The 17,773-nt window shown below is 40.8% G+C and overlaps 2 protein-coding genes across 2 annotated transcripts in view; one reads left to right on the plus strand and one right to left on the minus strand.

Moving 5' to 3' along the window:
* Positions 1 to 304: 304 nt before the first annotated feature.
* Positions 305 to 17,773, plus strand: part of BCL2L10 (BCL2 like 10) — an 88,133-nt gene continuing 70,664 nt past the window's right edge. The window contains 5 exon segments of the mRNA XM_074329183.1: positions 305 to 525; positions 527 to 708; positions 2,284 to 2,332; positions 2,450 to 2,468; positions 2,768 to 2,886. Of these exon segments, the coding sequence (XP_074185284.1) occupies positions 460 to 525; positions 527 to 708; positions 2,284 to 2,332; positions 2,450 to 2,468; positions 2,768 to 2,886 (435 nt within the window). The 5' untranslated portion in view covers positions 305 to 459.
* HNRNPR (heterogeneous nuclear ribonucleoprotein R) lies at positions 14,963 to 17,694 on the minus strand. Its single transcript, XM_074327735.1, has one exon. The coding sequence runs from the start codon at positions 17,615 to 17,617 to the stop codon at positions 15,632 to 15,634; it is 1,986 nt and encodes a 661-aa protein (XP_074183836.1). The 5' UTR covers positions 17,618 to 17,694; the 3' UTR covers positions 14,963 to 15,631.

A 17,773-nucleotide genomic window follows, 5' to 3' on the forward strand; every position in this document is an offset into this window, starting at 1 on the left:
CTAGCAGCCCACAGCATTATCCTGTTTCCTGCTACATATGTCAGACCCAAAGAAAAGTATCTCCACTCACACCTGGATGCTTCCCTGCAATTGAAGGGCTCATGATCCTCGCAAGGAAGCCCCCAGTGGAGGCTTGTGTGTAGCCTTTGTCAACCTCTACTTAAGGGAAATGTCTAACCGAACTTCTCAGACTGTCTTCTCCAGGTTCTTAGTCCCCAGGCCGAGAGTTAACCCCAAAGAGTTTCACTCTGACCCTGATTTCCACGTGAACACCTGCCCACTGCTGGGCCTCGTTTTCGGGACCCGCACAGGTGCAGGTGGGATTCCCATCAAAGGCCCCTCTTCGGACCTAGAAAAACGGTCCGCGCAGGGCGGGGCCGAGTAACTCCTCCCCCGGCGGAGGCGCGGCTGGGCCCAGAAAGCAGGTCTGGGCCGGGACCCTCCAGCAGAGATTTGGTCATGGCGGACGCGTTGAGGTTGCGCCCTGCGCGGCTGCCAACTGACTCCCTGGAGTACTGCGCCCGGGGGACCCAGCATTGCCACGCTGCCACCGTCCGCGCCCAGGGCCGCCGTGCTGCGCTCCGTGGCCGCCCAGGTACAGAGGCATTATCAGCTCGTCTGGTCCTGCTACTGCGGATATCAGGGAAATCGCGTCGTGCTAGTGGAACAGGTGGCGCAGGAGATTCTCCACGACCGCCGCGTTCCCAGGTGGGGCCATGTGGTGGCGCGTATTAGTTTCGCGGGGACGCAGCTGGAGAAACCGCCGCCAGGCCACAGGCAGGGACTGAAGGAATGGGAGGCCGACATTTACCGGGACTGCCAAAGCCTGGTGGCCTTGCTGTGCGGGGCAAGGGAACCCGGGAGGGACTGGCGGGGCGGGCATCCCGGGACGCGCCCGTGCGACGGGCACCCGGCGACCTAGTGGCGCCAGCCCCGTGGGCACATTCGTTTCAGCAGCGCTGGGACGTTGAGTGTGAATTCCAGCGGTCTCCTCTTTTGGCGGAGTCAGGCTTGGAGAAACCGGCCTTTCTAGAAGACTCTCTTATTACGCGGTTCTGAAGAACCGCCGCATGACTTGGGTTTGCACTTGCCCGCCCTCCCGGGTTTTAGGATGCACGCTCGTTAGGTCTGGATGCTTTGCTCACGTAGAGCTCATGTAGAGATGACTGGTAAAGTCAGCAATGGGGTGGTGCGGGCCAGGTGGATTCTTTCTCCTCCGCGGATTAAATGCACCTTTGGAGAGACTCAGACTCATTTACCCCACAGCTCTGCAGGCTGGAGAGCACCAGCCTAAAACGTTAGAATGAAAAGCCACCCCTCTTGTCCCGGCCCCACACCGCTCAGGAAGAGCGGGAGACACAGGTGTTGGGGAGACACGGGCAACGGGTGGTGGTGCTGACTCAAGGTTCCTTCTACTCCACTGCTCCCAGCCCTCGACTGGGAGATAGCCGCCGCCCTGGCTTTCAGCTGTAGGTCATTGATCTCTGGTTTAGGTTCCAGGGGCAGGCCCTTAGCCTGCAGCTGATACACCCATCTATGGTCAAGGAAAGCCCACCACCTTTCAGGAAGAGTGTAGCTTGACTTGGGTTCTGAGCCAGACCTCTGTCTCTTTTTTCTCTTTTTTACTGGAGTTGAATCAACCACTGCCGTGGCCCAGATTGTAGAATAAATACAGCCAAACTATTACAACTAGCCTTAAAAAAAAATAAAAAAAAATCCAAGGAACTAGGGGAGACACTGCAAGAAATGTAGCCTCCTGTTGGCAGATTCCTGTTAGACCTGAGGTGATGAATTGGGTTCCGTTTGTGGAGGAGAGGTAGTATCTGAACCAGAACTTTGTATGAACAGTTTGAAGTGTTAGCATCAACTCCACAGTTTGAAGTGTTACCATTCTTGGTGGTGGGTGGGTGTGTGTGTGTGTTGGTCTTCAACCATCTAGGCCTGTGAACTCTTAAGAACCCCACTTGAGCCATTTGGCCCCTAAAGGCTTTCTGCACTTAAGGAGGAAATTGATGGGGGGGGGGGGGAGCATTGTTTCTGTTCTCATCTTTTAGCTAATCAATCTTAGCTAAGAAATACTCTTTTAACATTAAGAAGCTAACATGTTCCAATTTGAGTAAACAGGACACTGCTCTGCCAGATGCAGTTAAAATGCTAGGGTCTGGACTGAAATTCCCTTCCTCTCCATTTTTCTGAATGGAGCTGCTTGCTTTGTTTCAGGTGATAACTTTCAACCTAGTGATCTGACAGTTTCCCAAGTGTCATCTCCTCTCCTTTGCTCAGGAAAGAACACGATATGCTCAGGAAAGAACATAATTCAGAGATCTTGCAGGTTTGGTTCCAGACCACCACAGTGAAGCAAGTCGTCATCTTTTTGCTGGTGGAGGGTCTTGTCTTCAATTTGTGTAAAAAGGGGAAATGAAAGCAGCACCTGTGAAGTGCAACAAAGCAAAGCGCAATAAAACAAGGTAAATTTGTAGTAGTCTTTCTTCCTCTTGGATTTTGAAAGAAGTGAGTTAAAAGATGAGTATTCCTGCCATCTAAATGACAAAGTGAAGTGTCCCTATGTCCATCTATCCACCATGTTGGACTACCTCTTACAAATCCCAACTCATCAAAGGTTCCTCATTACAGGTTGCCTATTGGTCAGTATTTCTTTTTTTTTACTTTTTAAATCCAGGAGTTATCTTACAGTTTCATCTTGAATCTCCTGTGTATTTTGAGCATTCTGAAGCAATCTAATTTCTCTTCTGCTTCCTCCTTCTAGGAAGGTTTTTGTCACTTCTTCATACCTGCACTGATACTATCTTGGAGAAGACTGCTGGTCCAGGTTCTTCTGCCATGATTTGCAGCAATGATCTTGACCTATTTGTGGACAAAATTTTCGTGAGTTCCCAAATTGTTAACCCATTTCTTCCTACTTACTAGGACCAGCCAAGTGAATTTGAGATGTGAAAGAATAAAACAAAGCACCTTCTGAGACATTTCCAGCAGCATTCGTATAAGGAGTCCTGTGGTGATGATTCAGCCGGTGTTTTAACTCCTGACAAGTACTCAAAGGTGTTAGGACAAAGGCATAAGTGGCTCTTCTGAGAGTGGGGAAAATGGGAGTCTAAAGGCTTGTTGCTCCAAAGAATTGTAAAATTTGAAACTGCATTTCATTAAATGGGAAACATGGTGCTATTTGCTATTTACCCCAATGTAAATTCTTGTCTCCTTTGTTGTAGAGTTGTGTCATATAGGTGATGGGTTTGTTTCTGTGTTTTCTGTTCTGATCCATTGATCTGTGTGTCTTTATGCCAATACCATGCTGTTTTGATTACTATAGCCTTATAGTATAGTTTGATATCAGGTACTGTGAGACCTCCAACTTCGTTCTTTTTTTTTTTTTAATTTTATTTTATTAAATTTATTGGGGTGACAATTGTTAGTAAAATTACATAGATTTCAGGTGTACAATTCTGTATTACATCATCTATAAATCCCATTGTGTGTTCATCACACAGAGTCAGTTCTCCTTCCATCACTATATATTCGATCCCCCTTACCCTCATCTCCCACTCCCCACCCCCCACCCCCCTTACTCTCTGGCAACCACCAAACCATTGTCTGTGTCTATGAGTTTCTGTTTCTCATTTGTTTGTCTTGTTCTTTTGTTGCTTTTGGTTTATATACCACGTATCAGTGAAATCACATGGTTCTCTGCTTTTTCTGTCTGACTTATTTCGCTCAGCATTACACTCTCAAGATCCATCCATGTTGTCACAAATGTTCCTATATCATCTTTTCTTACCACCGAATAGTATTCCATTGTGTATATATACCACAACTTCTTCATCCATTCATCTATCGAAGGACATTTTGGTTGTTTCCATGTCTTGGCCACCGTAAACAAAGCTGCAATGAACATTGGAGCACACGTGTCTTGATCTCTAAATGTTTTCAGATTTTTTTGGTAGATACCCAGGAGAGGGATTGCTGGGTCATATGGCAATTCTATTCGTAATTTTTTGAGGAACCTCCACACTGCCTTCCATAAAGGCTGCACCAGTCTGCATTCTCACCAACAGTGTATGAGGGTTCCTTTTTCTCCACAGCCTCTCCAACATTTGTTACTATTTGTCTTGTTGATGATCAACATTCTGACTGGGGTGTGGTGATATCTCATTGTGGTTTTTATTTGCATTTCTCTGATGATTAGTGATGTTGAGCATTTTTTCATATGTCTATTTGCCATTTGTATGTCCTCTTTGGAGAAATGTCTCTTCAAGTCCTCTGCCCATTTTTCAATTGGGTTGTTTGTTTTTTGTTGTTGAGTTGCATGAGTTCCTTGTATATTCTGGATACTAGCCCCTTATCGGAGGCACTGTTTGCAAAAATCTTCTCCCATTCAGTTGGTGGCCTCTTTATTTTGTCAATGGTTTCTTTTGCTGTGCAGAAGCTTTTAAGTTTCATGTAGTCCCATTCGTTTATTTTAGCTTTTACTTCCATTGCCTTTGGAGTCAAGTTCATAAAATGCTCTTTGAACCCAAGGTCCATAAGTTTAGTACCTATGTTTTCTTCTATGCAGTTTATTGTGTCAGGTCTTATGCTTAAGTCTTTGATCCATTTTGAATTAACTTTGGTACATGGTGACAAATAGCAGTCCAGTTTCATTCTTTTGCACGTGGCTATCCAATTCTCCCAGCACCATTTATTGAAGAGGCTGTCTTTGCTCCATTGTATGTTTTTAGCTTCTTTGTCAAAAATTATCTGTCCATATTTATGTGGTTTTATTTCTGGGTTCTCAATTCTATTCCATTGGTCTATGTGTCTGTTTTTCTGCCAATACCATGCTGTTTTGATTATTGTGGCCCTGTAGTACAAGCTAAAGTCAGGGAGTGTGATACCTCCAGTATTGTTCTTTTTTCTTAAGATTGCTTTGGCTATTCGGGGTCTTTTGTGGTTCCAAACAAATCTGATGATTTTTTGTTCTATTTCTTTAAAATATGCCGTTGGGATTTTGATGGGGATTGCATTGAATCTGTATATTGCTTTGGGTAATATGGCCATTTTAACTATGTTGATTCTTCCAATCCATGAGCACGGAATGTCTTTCCATTTCTTTGTGTCTTCTTCAATTTCTTTCAAAAATGTCTTATAGTTTTCAGCATATAGGTCTTTCACATCCTTGGTTAAGTTTATTCCTAGGTATTTTATTCTTTTTGCTGCAATTGCAAAAGGAATTGTTTTTTGTATTTCTTTTTCTCAGATTTCATTGTTAGTATATAGGAAGGCAATGGACTTTTGTGCGTTGATTTTGTAGCCAGCAACTTTACTGTATTCGTTGATTGTTTCTAATAGCTTTTTGGTGGAGTCTTTAGGGTTTTCTATATATAGCATCATGTCATCTGCAAAGAGTGATAATTTAACTTCTTCATTCCCAATTTGGATGCCTTTTATTTCTTTCTCTTGCCTGATTGCTCTGGCAAGGACTTCCAACACTATGTTGAAAAGCAGAGGTGATAGGGGACATCCCTGTCGTGTTCCTGAACGTAGAGCAAAGGGCTTCATTTTTTCTCCATTAATTATGAGATTAGCAGAGGGCTTGTCATATATGGCCTTTATTAGTTAAGGTATTTTCCTTCTATACCCATTTTATTAAGTGTTTTAATCATAAATGGATGTTGTATCTTGTCAAATGCTTTTTCTGCATCAATTGATATAATCATATGATTTTTGTCCTTTATTTTGTTTATGTGATGTATCACATTGATGGATTTGCGTATGTTGAACCATCCTTGTGCCCCGGGGATGAACCCCCTTGGTCGTGATGAATAATCTTTTTAATGCATTGTTGTATTCGATTTGCTAGAATTTTATTTAGGATTTTTGCATCGGTATTCATCAGAGATATTGGTCTGTAGTTTTCTTTTTTTGTGCTGTCCTTACCAGGTTTTGGTATCAGGGTAATGTTGGCCTCATAAAATGAGTTAGGGAGTACTGTCTCTTCTTCAATTTTTGGAAGAGTTTGTGCAGAATTGGTATTAGATCCTCTTTGAAGGTTTGGTAGAATTCACTAGTGAAGCCATCTGGTCCCGGACTTTTGCTTTTGGGAAGGTTTTGGATGACTGATTCAATTTAGTTACTGGTGATCGGTCTGTTTAGATTTTCCAGTTCTTCATGGTTCAGCCTTGGAAGGCTATATGTTTCTAAGAACTTGTCCATTTCTTCTAGGTTGTTGAATTTGGTGGCATATAGTCCTTCATAGTATTCTTGGATGATCCTTTGTATTTCTGTGGTGTCCGTGATAACTTCCCTTTTACGTTTCTGATTTTGTTAATCAGTGTCTTCTCTCTTTTATCTTAGTAAGTCTAGCCAAGGGTTTGTCAATTTTGTTAATCTTTTCAAAGAACCAGCTCTTTGTCACATTAATTTTTCTATTGTCTTTTGTTCTCTATTTCATTTAGTTCTGCTCTAATTTTTGTTATTTCCTTTCTTCTGCTGACCTTGGGTTTTACTTGTTCTTCTTTTTCTAGTTCTTTAAGGTGTAACATGAGGTTATTTATTTGGGAGTTTTCTTGTTTCTTGAGATAGGCCTGTAATGAGATAAATTTCCCTCTTAAAACTGCTTTTGCTGCATCCCAAAAATTTTGGTAGGATGTATTTTCATTGTCATTTGTTTCTATGTATCTTTTGATCTCTCCTCTAATTTCTTCTTTGACCCAGTCCTTCTTTAAAAGTATGTTGTTTAGTCTCCATGTATTTGTGTTTTTCCCCGCTTTCTTTTTACAGTTGATATCCAATTTCAAAGCCTTGTGATCAGAGAATATGCATGGTATGATTTCAGTCTTCTTAAATTTGTTGAGACTGATTTTATGTCACACTATATGGTCTATCCTTGAGAATGTTCCATGTACACTAGAAAAGAATGTATAGTCTGATGTTTTAGGATGAAGTGCTCTATAAATGTCAATTATGTCCATTTCATCTAATGTGTCATTTAGGGCTACTATTTCGTTATTTATTTTCTGTTTGGATGATCTATCCATAGCTGTCAATGTTGTATTTAAGTCCCCTAGTATGATTGTGTTTTGGTCAATTTCTCCCTTTAGTTCTGTTAGTAGTTGCTTGGTGTATTTGGTTGGGTCCTGATTGGGGGCATAAATATTGATGACTGTTATGTCTTCTTGTTGTACAGTCCCTTCACCATTATGAAATGTCCATCTTTGTCTCTTGTTATCTTTTTCACCTTGAAGTCTGTTTCATCTGATATCATTATGGCTACACCTGATTTTCTCTGGGTACCATTTGCTTGGAGTGTCAATTTCCACCCTTTCACTTTGAGTCTATGCTTGTCCTTGTAGCTGAGATGTGTCTCTTGGAGACAGCATATGGTTGGGTTTAGTTTTTTGATCCAATCTGCTACTCTGTGCCTTTTTATTGGTGAGTTCAGTCCATTTACATTTAGGGTGATTATTGATATGTGAGGATTTCCTGTCATTCTATCTTTAGTTTTCTGGTAAGGCTGTGTCTCCATTGTTTCTTTGCCTTTTGTTGTTGTCTATTATTTCTGTGTGGTGGTATTCTATGATGTTTCCCTCTGTTTCTTCTTTTATTTCAGTATATATTTCAGTTCTGGATTTTTTTTGAGTGGTTACCCTTAAGTTTATGTAAAAGAAAGTTTGATATTTAGAGTATTCCATTTTCTTCAGCACGCTTACTTTCTCCATTCCCATATTCTGTTTCAGGCCTTTACTCTCCCCCTTTTTGAGTTTTGGTTGCCACAAATTGTCCCTGTTGATGGTGGTCGAATAGCCTCCTTTAGTATTTCTTGTAGTGCAGGTCGTGTATTACAAAATTCCCTCAGCTTCTGTATGTCTGGAAAGGTCTTTATTCCTCCTTCATATCTAAAGGATATCTTTGCTGGATATATTATTCTTGGCTCATGATTTCTCTCTTTCAATAGTTTGAATATTTGGTTCCACTTCCTCCTGGCTTGTAGAGTTTCTGCTGAAAAATCTGATGATAATCTAATGGGCTTTCCTTTGTAAGTTACCGTCTTCTTTTCCCTGGCTGCCTTGAGGATTCTTTCTTTGTCGTTGATTTTAGACAGCTTCAATACAATGTGCCTTGGAGAAGGCCTGTTGGGATTGAGGTAACTAGGTGTTCTATTTGCTTCTTGGATTCGAGGGTCCAGTTCTGTCCACAAATTTGGGAAGTTCTCATCGACAATTTGTTTGAATATATTCTCTGTTCCTTCTCTCTTTCTTCTCCTTCTGGTATGCCCATTATTCTTATATTGCTCTTTCTGATGGAGTCAGAAAGTTCTTGTAAGTTCTTTCATTTCTTTTAAGTCTCAAGTCTCTTTCTTCTATCTGTGTCATTTCCAGGTTTCTATCTTCGATGTCACTGATTCTTTCCTCCATCTGGTCAACTCTACTACCTAAGCTGGTTATTTCATTCTTAATTTCTTCTATTGAGTTCTTAATCTCCAGAAATTCTATTTGGTTCCTTTTTAAAATTTCAATCTCTTTCGTAAAATGCTCATGCTGTTCTTTGATTGAGTTTCTGAGTTCATTTAACTGCCTATCTGTGTTTTCTTGTATCTCGTTGAGTTTTTCAGAACTGCAATCTTGAATTCTCTGTCATTTAAGTCACATATTTCTGTATCTTTAAGTGCCTTCTCTGGAGATTTTTCACTTTCTTTCTGAGCTATCTTGTTGCCTTGGTTATTCATGGCGATTACTGGTTTACTATTTCTCTTCCTAGACATCTACAGGAGTGACTTCTGCAACAGGTTGATAGAAAGCGGTCTTTCTTTTGTTTGCCAGTACTTGTTGGTAGAATGTTTTATTATTTCTCCAACTGCAACTTATTTTTCTTCTCCCACACGGTAGTGCTATGTTTTCTCTGCACTATTCCAACTTCTCACACAATGGGGGGATTCCCTGGGAAACGGGCTTCTCCTCTGTTAATAGTTCGTATAGGTCACAGGGCGCAGTGTCCCGGTGGGTATGCGGAGAGCTTTTGATGTTCCAAAGCTCTTCCAGCTCCTGATTCAGAGCCCATGTGTTTCAGCAGTTCTGTTTACTCCTGCAGGGATCCGCCCAGATAGGTGGGGCCAGGGGCGGGGTGAGCTGTGAGAGGTGGCCCAGAGCAATGGCAAAGACCACCACCACAGCCGGTCCTGCTTCCACAGCTCTCTCCCCTTTGCCAGAACTAGTTGGGCTGTGAATTTGTGGTTGCAGTCCACAGTTCTCAAAACAGCAAATTTTCTTTTCTTTTGATCTGACACTGCTACTGTTTCGCTTCTAGCACCGGGCAGGAGGGGGCGGGGCGAGCTCTGGGAGGGGAGGGAGGGGGCGGCTAGTCTCAGTGCCTAAGGCTCCGTTCTCTGCTCGGCAGTGCGGGCTTAAACCACCGTTTTCAGCCTTTTTCCCTCAGTCTTTTCTCCGAGGTCTCTGCCGTGAGCGTTGGGTTCAGCCGTGTTAAATGCTGTCCCCTCAGCCCTGTGGAGCCCTGGTGGAGCCCTAGTAGTCTGAGTTCTTCCCTCTCCCGCAGCTGCGGTAGTTCCGGGAAGCAGCGAGCTCGGAGCACTGAGCTGGGTCTGCGTCCTGCGCCCGCGCGGCTCCGTCTCCGCGCGCTTCTCCCTTTCCTCCTCCCTCCACTCGTGCGAATCTCCCAGCTGTAGGTGATTTCAGTCGGTAGTGGGCCTCTTCGTCTTGCCTGTCTGCTGTGCAGGGAGTCCTTTGTGGAGTTTTTGTTGTTCGATTCTTTGTAAATTCCAGGGGAGCTTTACAGAGCCTCACCTCACGCCGCCATTTTTCCGGAAGTCCTCCAACTTCGTTCTTCTTTCACAAGATTGCTTTGGCTTTTCAGGGTCTTTTGTGGTTCCCTATTATCTTCAGGATTTGTTCTAGTTATAAGAAAAATGCCATTGATATTTTTATAGGGATTTCATTGAGTCTGTAGATTGCTTTGGGTAATATGAACATTTCTTTTTTTTTTTTTTTAATAAAAGTTTACTGAGGTGACAAATGTTAGTAAAGTTACATAGATTTCAGGTGAACAATTCTGTATTACATCATCTATAAATCCCATTGTGTGTTCACCACCCAGAGTCAGTTCTCCTTCCATCACCATATATTTGATCCCCTTTACCCTCATCTACCACTCCCCTCACCCTCTGGTAACCACTAAACTATTGTCTGTATCTATGAGTTTTTGTTTCTCATTTGATTGTCTTGTTCTTTTGTTGTTTTTGGTTTATATACCAGATATCAGTGAAATCATATGGTTCTCTGCTTTTTCTGTCTGACTTATTTTGCTTAACATTATAATCTCAAGATCCATCCATGTTGTCACAAATGGTCCTGTTTCATCTTACTGCCGAATAGTATTCCATTGTGTATATATACCACAACTTCTTTATCCACTTGTCTATCCAAGGACATTTTGGTTGCTTCCATGTCTTGGCCACCGTAAATAAAGCTGCAGTGAACATTGGAGCACACTTGTCTTTATGGATGTTTTTTCAGATTTTTTTGGTAGATATCCAGGAGAGAGACTGCTGGGTCATACGGCAATTCTATTTGTAATTTTTTGAGGAACCTCCACACTGCCTTCCATAGCGGCTACACCAATCTGCATTCCCACCAATAGTGTATGAGGATTCCTTTTTCTCCACAGCCTCTCCAACACTTGTTACTATTTGTCTTGTTGATGATGGCCATTCTAACTCGGGTGAGGTGATAATTGTGGTTTTTATTTACATTTCTCTGACGATTAGTGATGTTGAGCATTTTTTCATATGTCTATTTGCCATTTATGTCCTCTTTGGAGAAATGTCTCTTCAGGTCCTCTGCCCATTTTTCAGTTGGGTTGCTTTTTGTTGTTGAGTTGCATGAATTCCTTGTATATTTTGGATATTAGCCCCTTATCGGAGGCACTATTTGCAAAAATCTCCCATTCAGTTGGTTGCCTCTTTATTTTGTCGATGGTTTCTTTTGCTGAGCAGAAGCTTTTAAGTTTCATAAAGTCCCATTCATTTATTTTAGCTTTTACTTCCATTGTCTTTGGAGTCAAATTCATACAATGCTCTTTGAACCCAAGGTGCATAAGTTTAGTACCTATGTTTTCTTCTATGCAGTTTATTGTGTCAGGTCTTATGCTTAAGTCTTTGATCCATTTTGAATTAATTTAGGTACACGGTGACAGATATTCGTCCAGTTTCATTCTTTTGCATGCGGCTTTCCAGTTCTGCCAGCACCATTTATTGAACAGTCTGTCTTTCTCCATTGTATGTTTTTTGCTTCTTTGTCAAAAATTATCTGTCCATATTTATGTGGTTTTATTTCTGGGTTCTCAGTTCTAGTCAATTGGTCTATGTGTCTGTTTTTCTGCTAATACCATGCTGTTTTGACCATTGTTGCCCTGTAGTACAAGCTAAAGTCGGGGAGTGTGATACCTCCAGTATTGTTCTTTTTTCTTAGGATTGCTTTGGCTATTCGGGGTCTTTTGTGGTTCCAAATAAATCTGATGATTTTTTGTTGTATTTCTTTAAGAAATGCCATTGGGATTTTGATGGGGATTGCATTAAATCTGTATATTGCTTTGTGCAAATATGGCCATTTTAACTATGTTGATTCTTCCAATCCATGAGTACAGAATGTCTTTCCATTTCTTTGTGTCTTCTTCAATTTCTTTTAAAATTGTCTTATAGTTTTCAGCATATAGGTCTTTCACATCCTTGGTTAAGTTTGTCCCTAGGTATTTTATTCTTTTTGCTGTAATTGCAAAAGGAATTGTTTTTTGTATTTCTTTTTCTGAGATTTCATTGTTAGTATATAGGAATGCAATGGACCTTTGTGTGTTGATTTTGTAGCCAGCAACTTTACTGTACTCGTTGATTGTTTCTAATAGCTTTGGTGGAGTCCTTAGGGTTTTCTATATATAGCATCATGTCATCTGCAAAGAGTGACAATTTAACTTCTTCATTCCCAATTTGGATGCCTTTTATTTCTTTGTCTTGCCTGATTGCTCTGGCGAGGACTTCCTACACTATGTTGAAAAGCAGAGGTGATAGGGGACAGCCCTGTCGTGTTCCTGAACGTGGAGCAAAGGGCTTCGGTTTTTCACGATTAATTATGAGATTAGCTGAGGGTTTCTCATATATGGCCTTTATTATGTTAAGGTGTTTTCCTACTATACCTTATTTTATGAAGTGTTTTAATCATAAATGGATGTTGTATCTTGTCAAATGCTCTTTCTGCATCAATTGATACAATCATATGATTTTTGTACTTTATTTTGTTTATGTGATGTATTACATTGATGGATTTGCGTATGTTGAACCATCCTTGTGCCCCTGGGATGAACCCCACTTGGTCATGATGAATAATCTTTTTAATGCATTGTTGCATTTGATTTGCTAGAATTTTGTTTAGGATTAGTGCATCTGTATTCATCAGAGTTATTGGTCTGTAGTTTTCTTTTTTTGTGTTGTCCTTACCAGAGTTTGGTATCAGGGTAATGTTGGCCTCATAAAATGAGTTAGGGAGTACTGTCTCTTCTTCAATTTTTTGGAAGAGTTTGAGCAGGATTGGTATTAGATCCTCTTTGAAGGTTTGGTAGAATTCACTAATGAAGCCATCTGGTTCCGGACTTTTGCTTTTGGGAAAGTTTTGGATGACTGATTCAGTTTTGTTACTGGTGATCGGTCTGTTTAGATTTTCCAATTCTTCATGGTTCAGCCTAGGAAGGCTATATGTTTCTAAGAACTTGTCCATTTCTTCTAGGTTATTAAATTTGGTGGCATATAGTTCTTCATAGAATTCTTGGATAATATTTTGTATTTCTGTGGCATCCGTGATAACTTCCCCTCTTTCATTTCTAATTTTGTTTATTAGTGTTTTCTCTTTTTATCTTAGTGAGTCTAACCAACGATTTGTCAATTTTTTTAATCTTTTCAAAGAACCAGCTCTTTGTCACATTAATTTTTTCTAGTCTTTTTGTTCTCTATTTCATTTAGTTCTGCTCTGATTTTTATTATTTCATTTCTTCTGGTGCCCTTGGGTTTCATTTGTTCTTCTTTTTCTAGTTCTTTAAGGTGTAACGTAAGGTTATTTATTTGGGATTTTTCTTGTTTCTTGAGATAGGCCTGTAACAATATAAATTTCCCTCTTAAAACTGCTTTCGCTGCATCCCAAAAATTTTCGTAGGATGTATTTTCATTCTCGTTTGTTTCTATGTATCTTTTGATCTCTCTTCTAATTTCTTCTTTGACCCTGTCCTTCTTTAAAAGTATGGTGTTTAATCCCCACATATTTGTAGTTTTTCCTGCTTTCTTTTTGCAGTTGATATCCAATTTCAAAGCCTTATGATTAGAGAATATGCTTGGTATAATTTCAGTCTTCTTAAATTTGCTTAGGCTAGTTTTATGTCCCAATATATGGTCTATCCTTGAGAATGTTCCATGCACACTAGAAAAAAATGTATAGTCTGATGTTTTAGGATGAAGTGCTCTATAAATGTCAATTATGTCCATTTCATCTAATGTGTCATTCAGGGCTGCTATTTATTTATTTTCTGTTTGGATGATCTGTCCATAGCTGTCAATGATGTATTTGGGTCCTCTCATATAATTATGTTTTGGTCAATTTCTCCCTTTAGTTCTGTTAATAGTTGCTTGGTATATTTCGGTGCTCCCTGATTGGGGGCATAAATATTAATGACTATTATGTCTTCTTGTTGTATAGTCTCCTTTACCATTATGAAATGTCCATCTTTGTCTCTGTTACGTTTTTCACCCTGAAGTCTGTTTCATCTGATGTCATTATGGCTACACCTGATTTTCTCTGGATATCATCTCTTGGTGTCAATTTCCACCCTTTCACTTGGATCTATGCTTGTCCTTGTAGCTGAAATGTGTCTCTTGGAGACAGCATATGGTTGGGTTTAGTTTTTTTGATCCAATCTGCTACTCTGTGCCTTTTTATTGGTGAGTTCAGTCCATTTACATTTAGGGTGATTATTGATGGTGAGGACTTCCTATCATTCTATCTTTAGTTTTCTGGTAAGACTGTGTCTCCGTTGTTTCTTTGCCTTTTTGTTGTTGTCTGTTATTTCTGTGTGGTAGTATTCTATGATGTTTCCCTCTGTTTCTTCTTTTATTACAGAATATATTTCAGTTCTGGAGTTTTTTTGAGTGGTTACCATTAAGTTTATGTGAAAGAAAGTTTGATATTTGGAGTATTCCATTTTTTTTCAGCATGCTTACTTTCTCCATTCCCATGTTACGGTTCAGGCCTTTACTCTCCCACTTTTTATGTTTTGGTTGCCAGAAATTGTCCCTGTTGATGGTGGTTGAATAGCCTCCTTTAGTATTTCTTGTTGTGCAGGCTGTGTGTTAGAAAATTCCCTCAGCTTCCATATGTCTGGAAAGGTCTTTATTCCTCCGTCATATCTAAAGGATATCTTTGCTGGGTATATTATGCTTGGCTCATAATTTCTCGCTTGTAGAGTTTCTGCTGAAAAATCTGACAATTATCTAATGGGCTTTCCTTTGTCGGTTACTGTCTTTTCTGTGGCTGCCTTGAGGATTCTTTCTTTGTTGTGGGTTTTGACAGCTTCAGTACAATGTGCTTTGGAGAAGGCCTGTTGGGGTTGAGGTTATTCGGTGTTCTATTTGCTTCTTGGATTCGAGGATCCAGTTCTTTCCACAAGTTTAGAAAGTTCTCATTGACTGTTTATTTGAATATACTTTCTGTTCCTTTCTCCCTTTCTTCCCCTTCTGGTATGCCCATTATTCTTATATTGCTCTTTCTGATGGAGTAAGAAAGTTCTTACAGAGTTCTTTCATTTCTTTTAAGTCTCAAGTCTCTTTCTTCTTCCATCCATGTCTTTTCCAGGTTTCTATCTTCGATGTCACTGATTCTTTCCTCCATCTGGTCAACTCTACTACCTAAGTTGGCTATTTCTTTCTTTTTTTTTTTTTTTTAGATTTTTGAGTTTTATTGAAATCTTACATGAACAAGAAATTGGAAATACAATCACATCAAAGAACAAATTGTCACGGCTTTGACGTTTGAGCCAAACAAATTTTGTAGGGTAGATTTCAAAAAGGTGTGAAGTTATAACAATTTAAAAACACAGTTAACCTACTTCTAGGAATGCAAAACATACAATCGTAGGTTATTTTCAATACAAGAAAACTTAAATTTGTTTGCTTTAATTTCTTAAAACTACTAAGACAAAGCACTAGCTTGTATTTTTATTTACAGCATACTCCATACTCCTATGTAATCTATCTCAAATCCAAAAAATGAAACTGTCCAAAACCAAAGGTTCTGTAAAATCATGATTTAACAGTGTGCTGAGCTTGTTTTGAAGCTAAAATGAAGCCTGAAACGATAAAAGCATTGTAACTCCCAGAATAAGGGAACTCTGCATGCCCAATAATGTCCAAGAGCATTTATGAAAAGAGGAAAAAATAAAAAGACTTGAGTATATACACAATAGTGATTTCTTCGGCCCAATACAAATGGCAGCAAACTGCTACTTAAAGATGAAACAGTTAAGCCAATTTTTTGAAGAATGTAGATCTAGTGCCAATCGTTCTTGCCAATATCATTTTCAAGCCCTCACCTGTCTATTTCCACTGTTGCCCATAAGTATCCTGATAAAATTCCTGGTTGTCATTATTGTAACCATAGTTACCAGAATAGTCACCACCTTGTTGAAGCGGCTGCTGAGCGATGGGTTGGGAACCCCAGTTCTGTTGGTTGTTGGTCTGACGACGCTTGGAATCAGGTTGGTTGTACCCATCTGCCTTTCTCTTGCCTCCTACATTGCCCCCACGATTGCCCCGAGCTCCACGGGAACCACGGCCTCTCTGCTGTTGTGCAGGACCCCCTCTGCCACCCCTAGAGCCTCTTGGTGGTCCCAAAGTTGCCCCCCTCTGTGAATAGCCAGCTCTACCTCTTGGAGGAGGTGCTCCCCGCCCCCTTGGTGGTGGTGGAGCACCGCGCCCTCCCCTTCCTCCTCCTCTTCCTCTTACTGCGTAGCCATCATCATAGCCGTAGTAGGGGTCTTCATAGCCTCCACGATAGTCGTGATAGTCGTAACCATAGTAATCATCATAGTAATCTTCATAGCCATAGTAATCGGGGGGGTAGCCATAGCCACCTCTCCCCCCCCCACGACCCCGACCTCTAATTGGAGGTGGCATGCGAGGAGGAGGGTGGTAGTAATAATCTTCATACGCAGTGCTTCTGGAGGCCTGTCTAGCGGCTTGGCGCTCTTTCCTTTTCTTGTCTGGTGGCTTGGCTAAGACTATTTCAATTTCTTCCCCTTCTATTTCTTTGCCATTCATTTCATCCATGGCCTTAACAGCTGCTCCTCTGTCTTCAAAATGAACAAATGCATAATCTTTCAACTTCTTCACTCTTTCAAGTTTTCCAAATTCAGAAAATGACTTTTCCAGTATTTCTTCTGTCACTGTAGTAGCCAAGTTTCTCACAAATAAAACTTTCACCTTAGCCATGACTTCTGGATCTGGTTCTTCCACAGGGTCAGCCCATTCAACTGTAACTACATTTCCCCATACTTTTACTTTTCCACTCATCAGCCGGCGTCTGGCTTGTGCTGCTGACTTGTGATCCTTGTATTCAAGGAAGCAGAACCCCCGATTCTTCTTTTTGTCATCGGGTTGATGATAGAGAATAACGTCCACCAAACCCTCTGTTAAACCTGTGACTTTACTGAATTCTTCCAGAATGTTTTCTTTAGTCTTATTCTTCGGAATTGATCCAACAAAAAGCCTGTTGTTTGCCACAGAAATGCACACTCCCAGGTGTTTACCAGGGCGAATTTCATAGCTGTCACACAGTTTAACAGCTTCGTGTGCAGCTTCCTTTCCACAGAAGGTGATAAACGCATACCCTCTGTTCTGACCAGACAGTGGATCCATCATAAGACGCAGATCCCAAATGGGACCAGCCTTTTCAAAAAGGGGCACCAACTCATCCTCATATAAATCTCTTGGTATTTTACCTACAAAGACCGTTGTCAACCGGCTCCTCTGATTTTTCGTCATTTCTCTTGGAAGAACATTATCTCTGCTGCCCCCGCAAGATGATTCTGTTCCAATTCCAGGTTGCATGCCAGAGTACACACTGTCTGGTGGAGGACCACCATACTTCCTCTGTCCTGTGGTTACATCCAGCGTATAACTGGTTCTCTCAAGCAAGGCCTTGATCTTTGCTTCATCAGGTCCCTTTGTAGATTCTTGCACCTTGCTCCCCTGTTTCTCCCTTTGCCTGTAGGTCTTCATAACTCCACATAAAAATGCACTTTTGTTCTGAACATGTGATAAGTCACTTTCCTTGAACTGTTGTAGTACAGAGAGAGCTCCTTCTTCATTAAATTCCCTGAGAGCATCAATTGCTCTTTCATCAAGATCGACATAAGCTACCAATCCTGTCTGAAATATTTCATCAAGTCTTTCTGCCACCTTCTGTGGGAGGCCTGCCTCTATCAGTGTCTTGTAGTGTTCTGTGTGAGTTACACTGGAAGTATCCATTGGTTCTTCCTCTTCTTTTAACTGTACTGCATTACCATTCACCTGATTAGCCATTTTATTATGCAGGGCAGAGCAGGGGCCGACAGCTAGGCCCGTGAAAATCAGCGCGAGGCGCTTTGAAAACGACTAGAAATGGCTAAGTTGGCTATTTCATTCTTCATTTTTTCTATTGAGTTCTTAATCTCCAGAAATTCTGTTTGTTTCTTTTTT

The sequence above is a fragment of the Rhinolophus sinicus genome, linkage group LG03 (assembly GCF_036562045.2).
Source record: "Rhinolophus sinicus isolate RSC01 linkage group LG03, ASM3656204v1, whole genome shotgun sequence".
NCBI classification, from domain to species: Eukaryota; Metazoa; Chordata; class Mammalia; order Chiroptera; family Rhinolophidae; genus Rhinolophus; species Rhinolophus sinicus.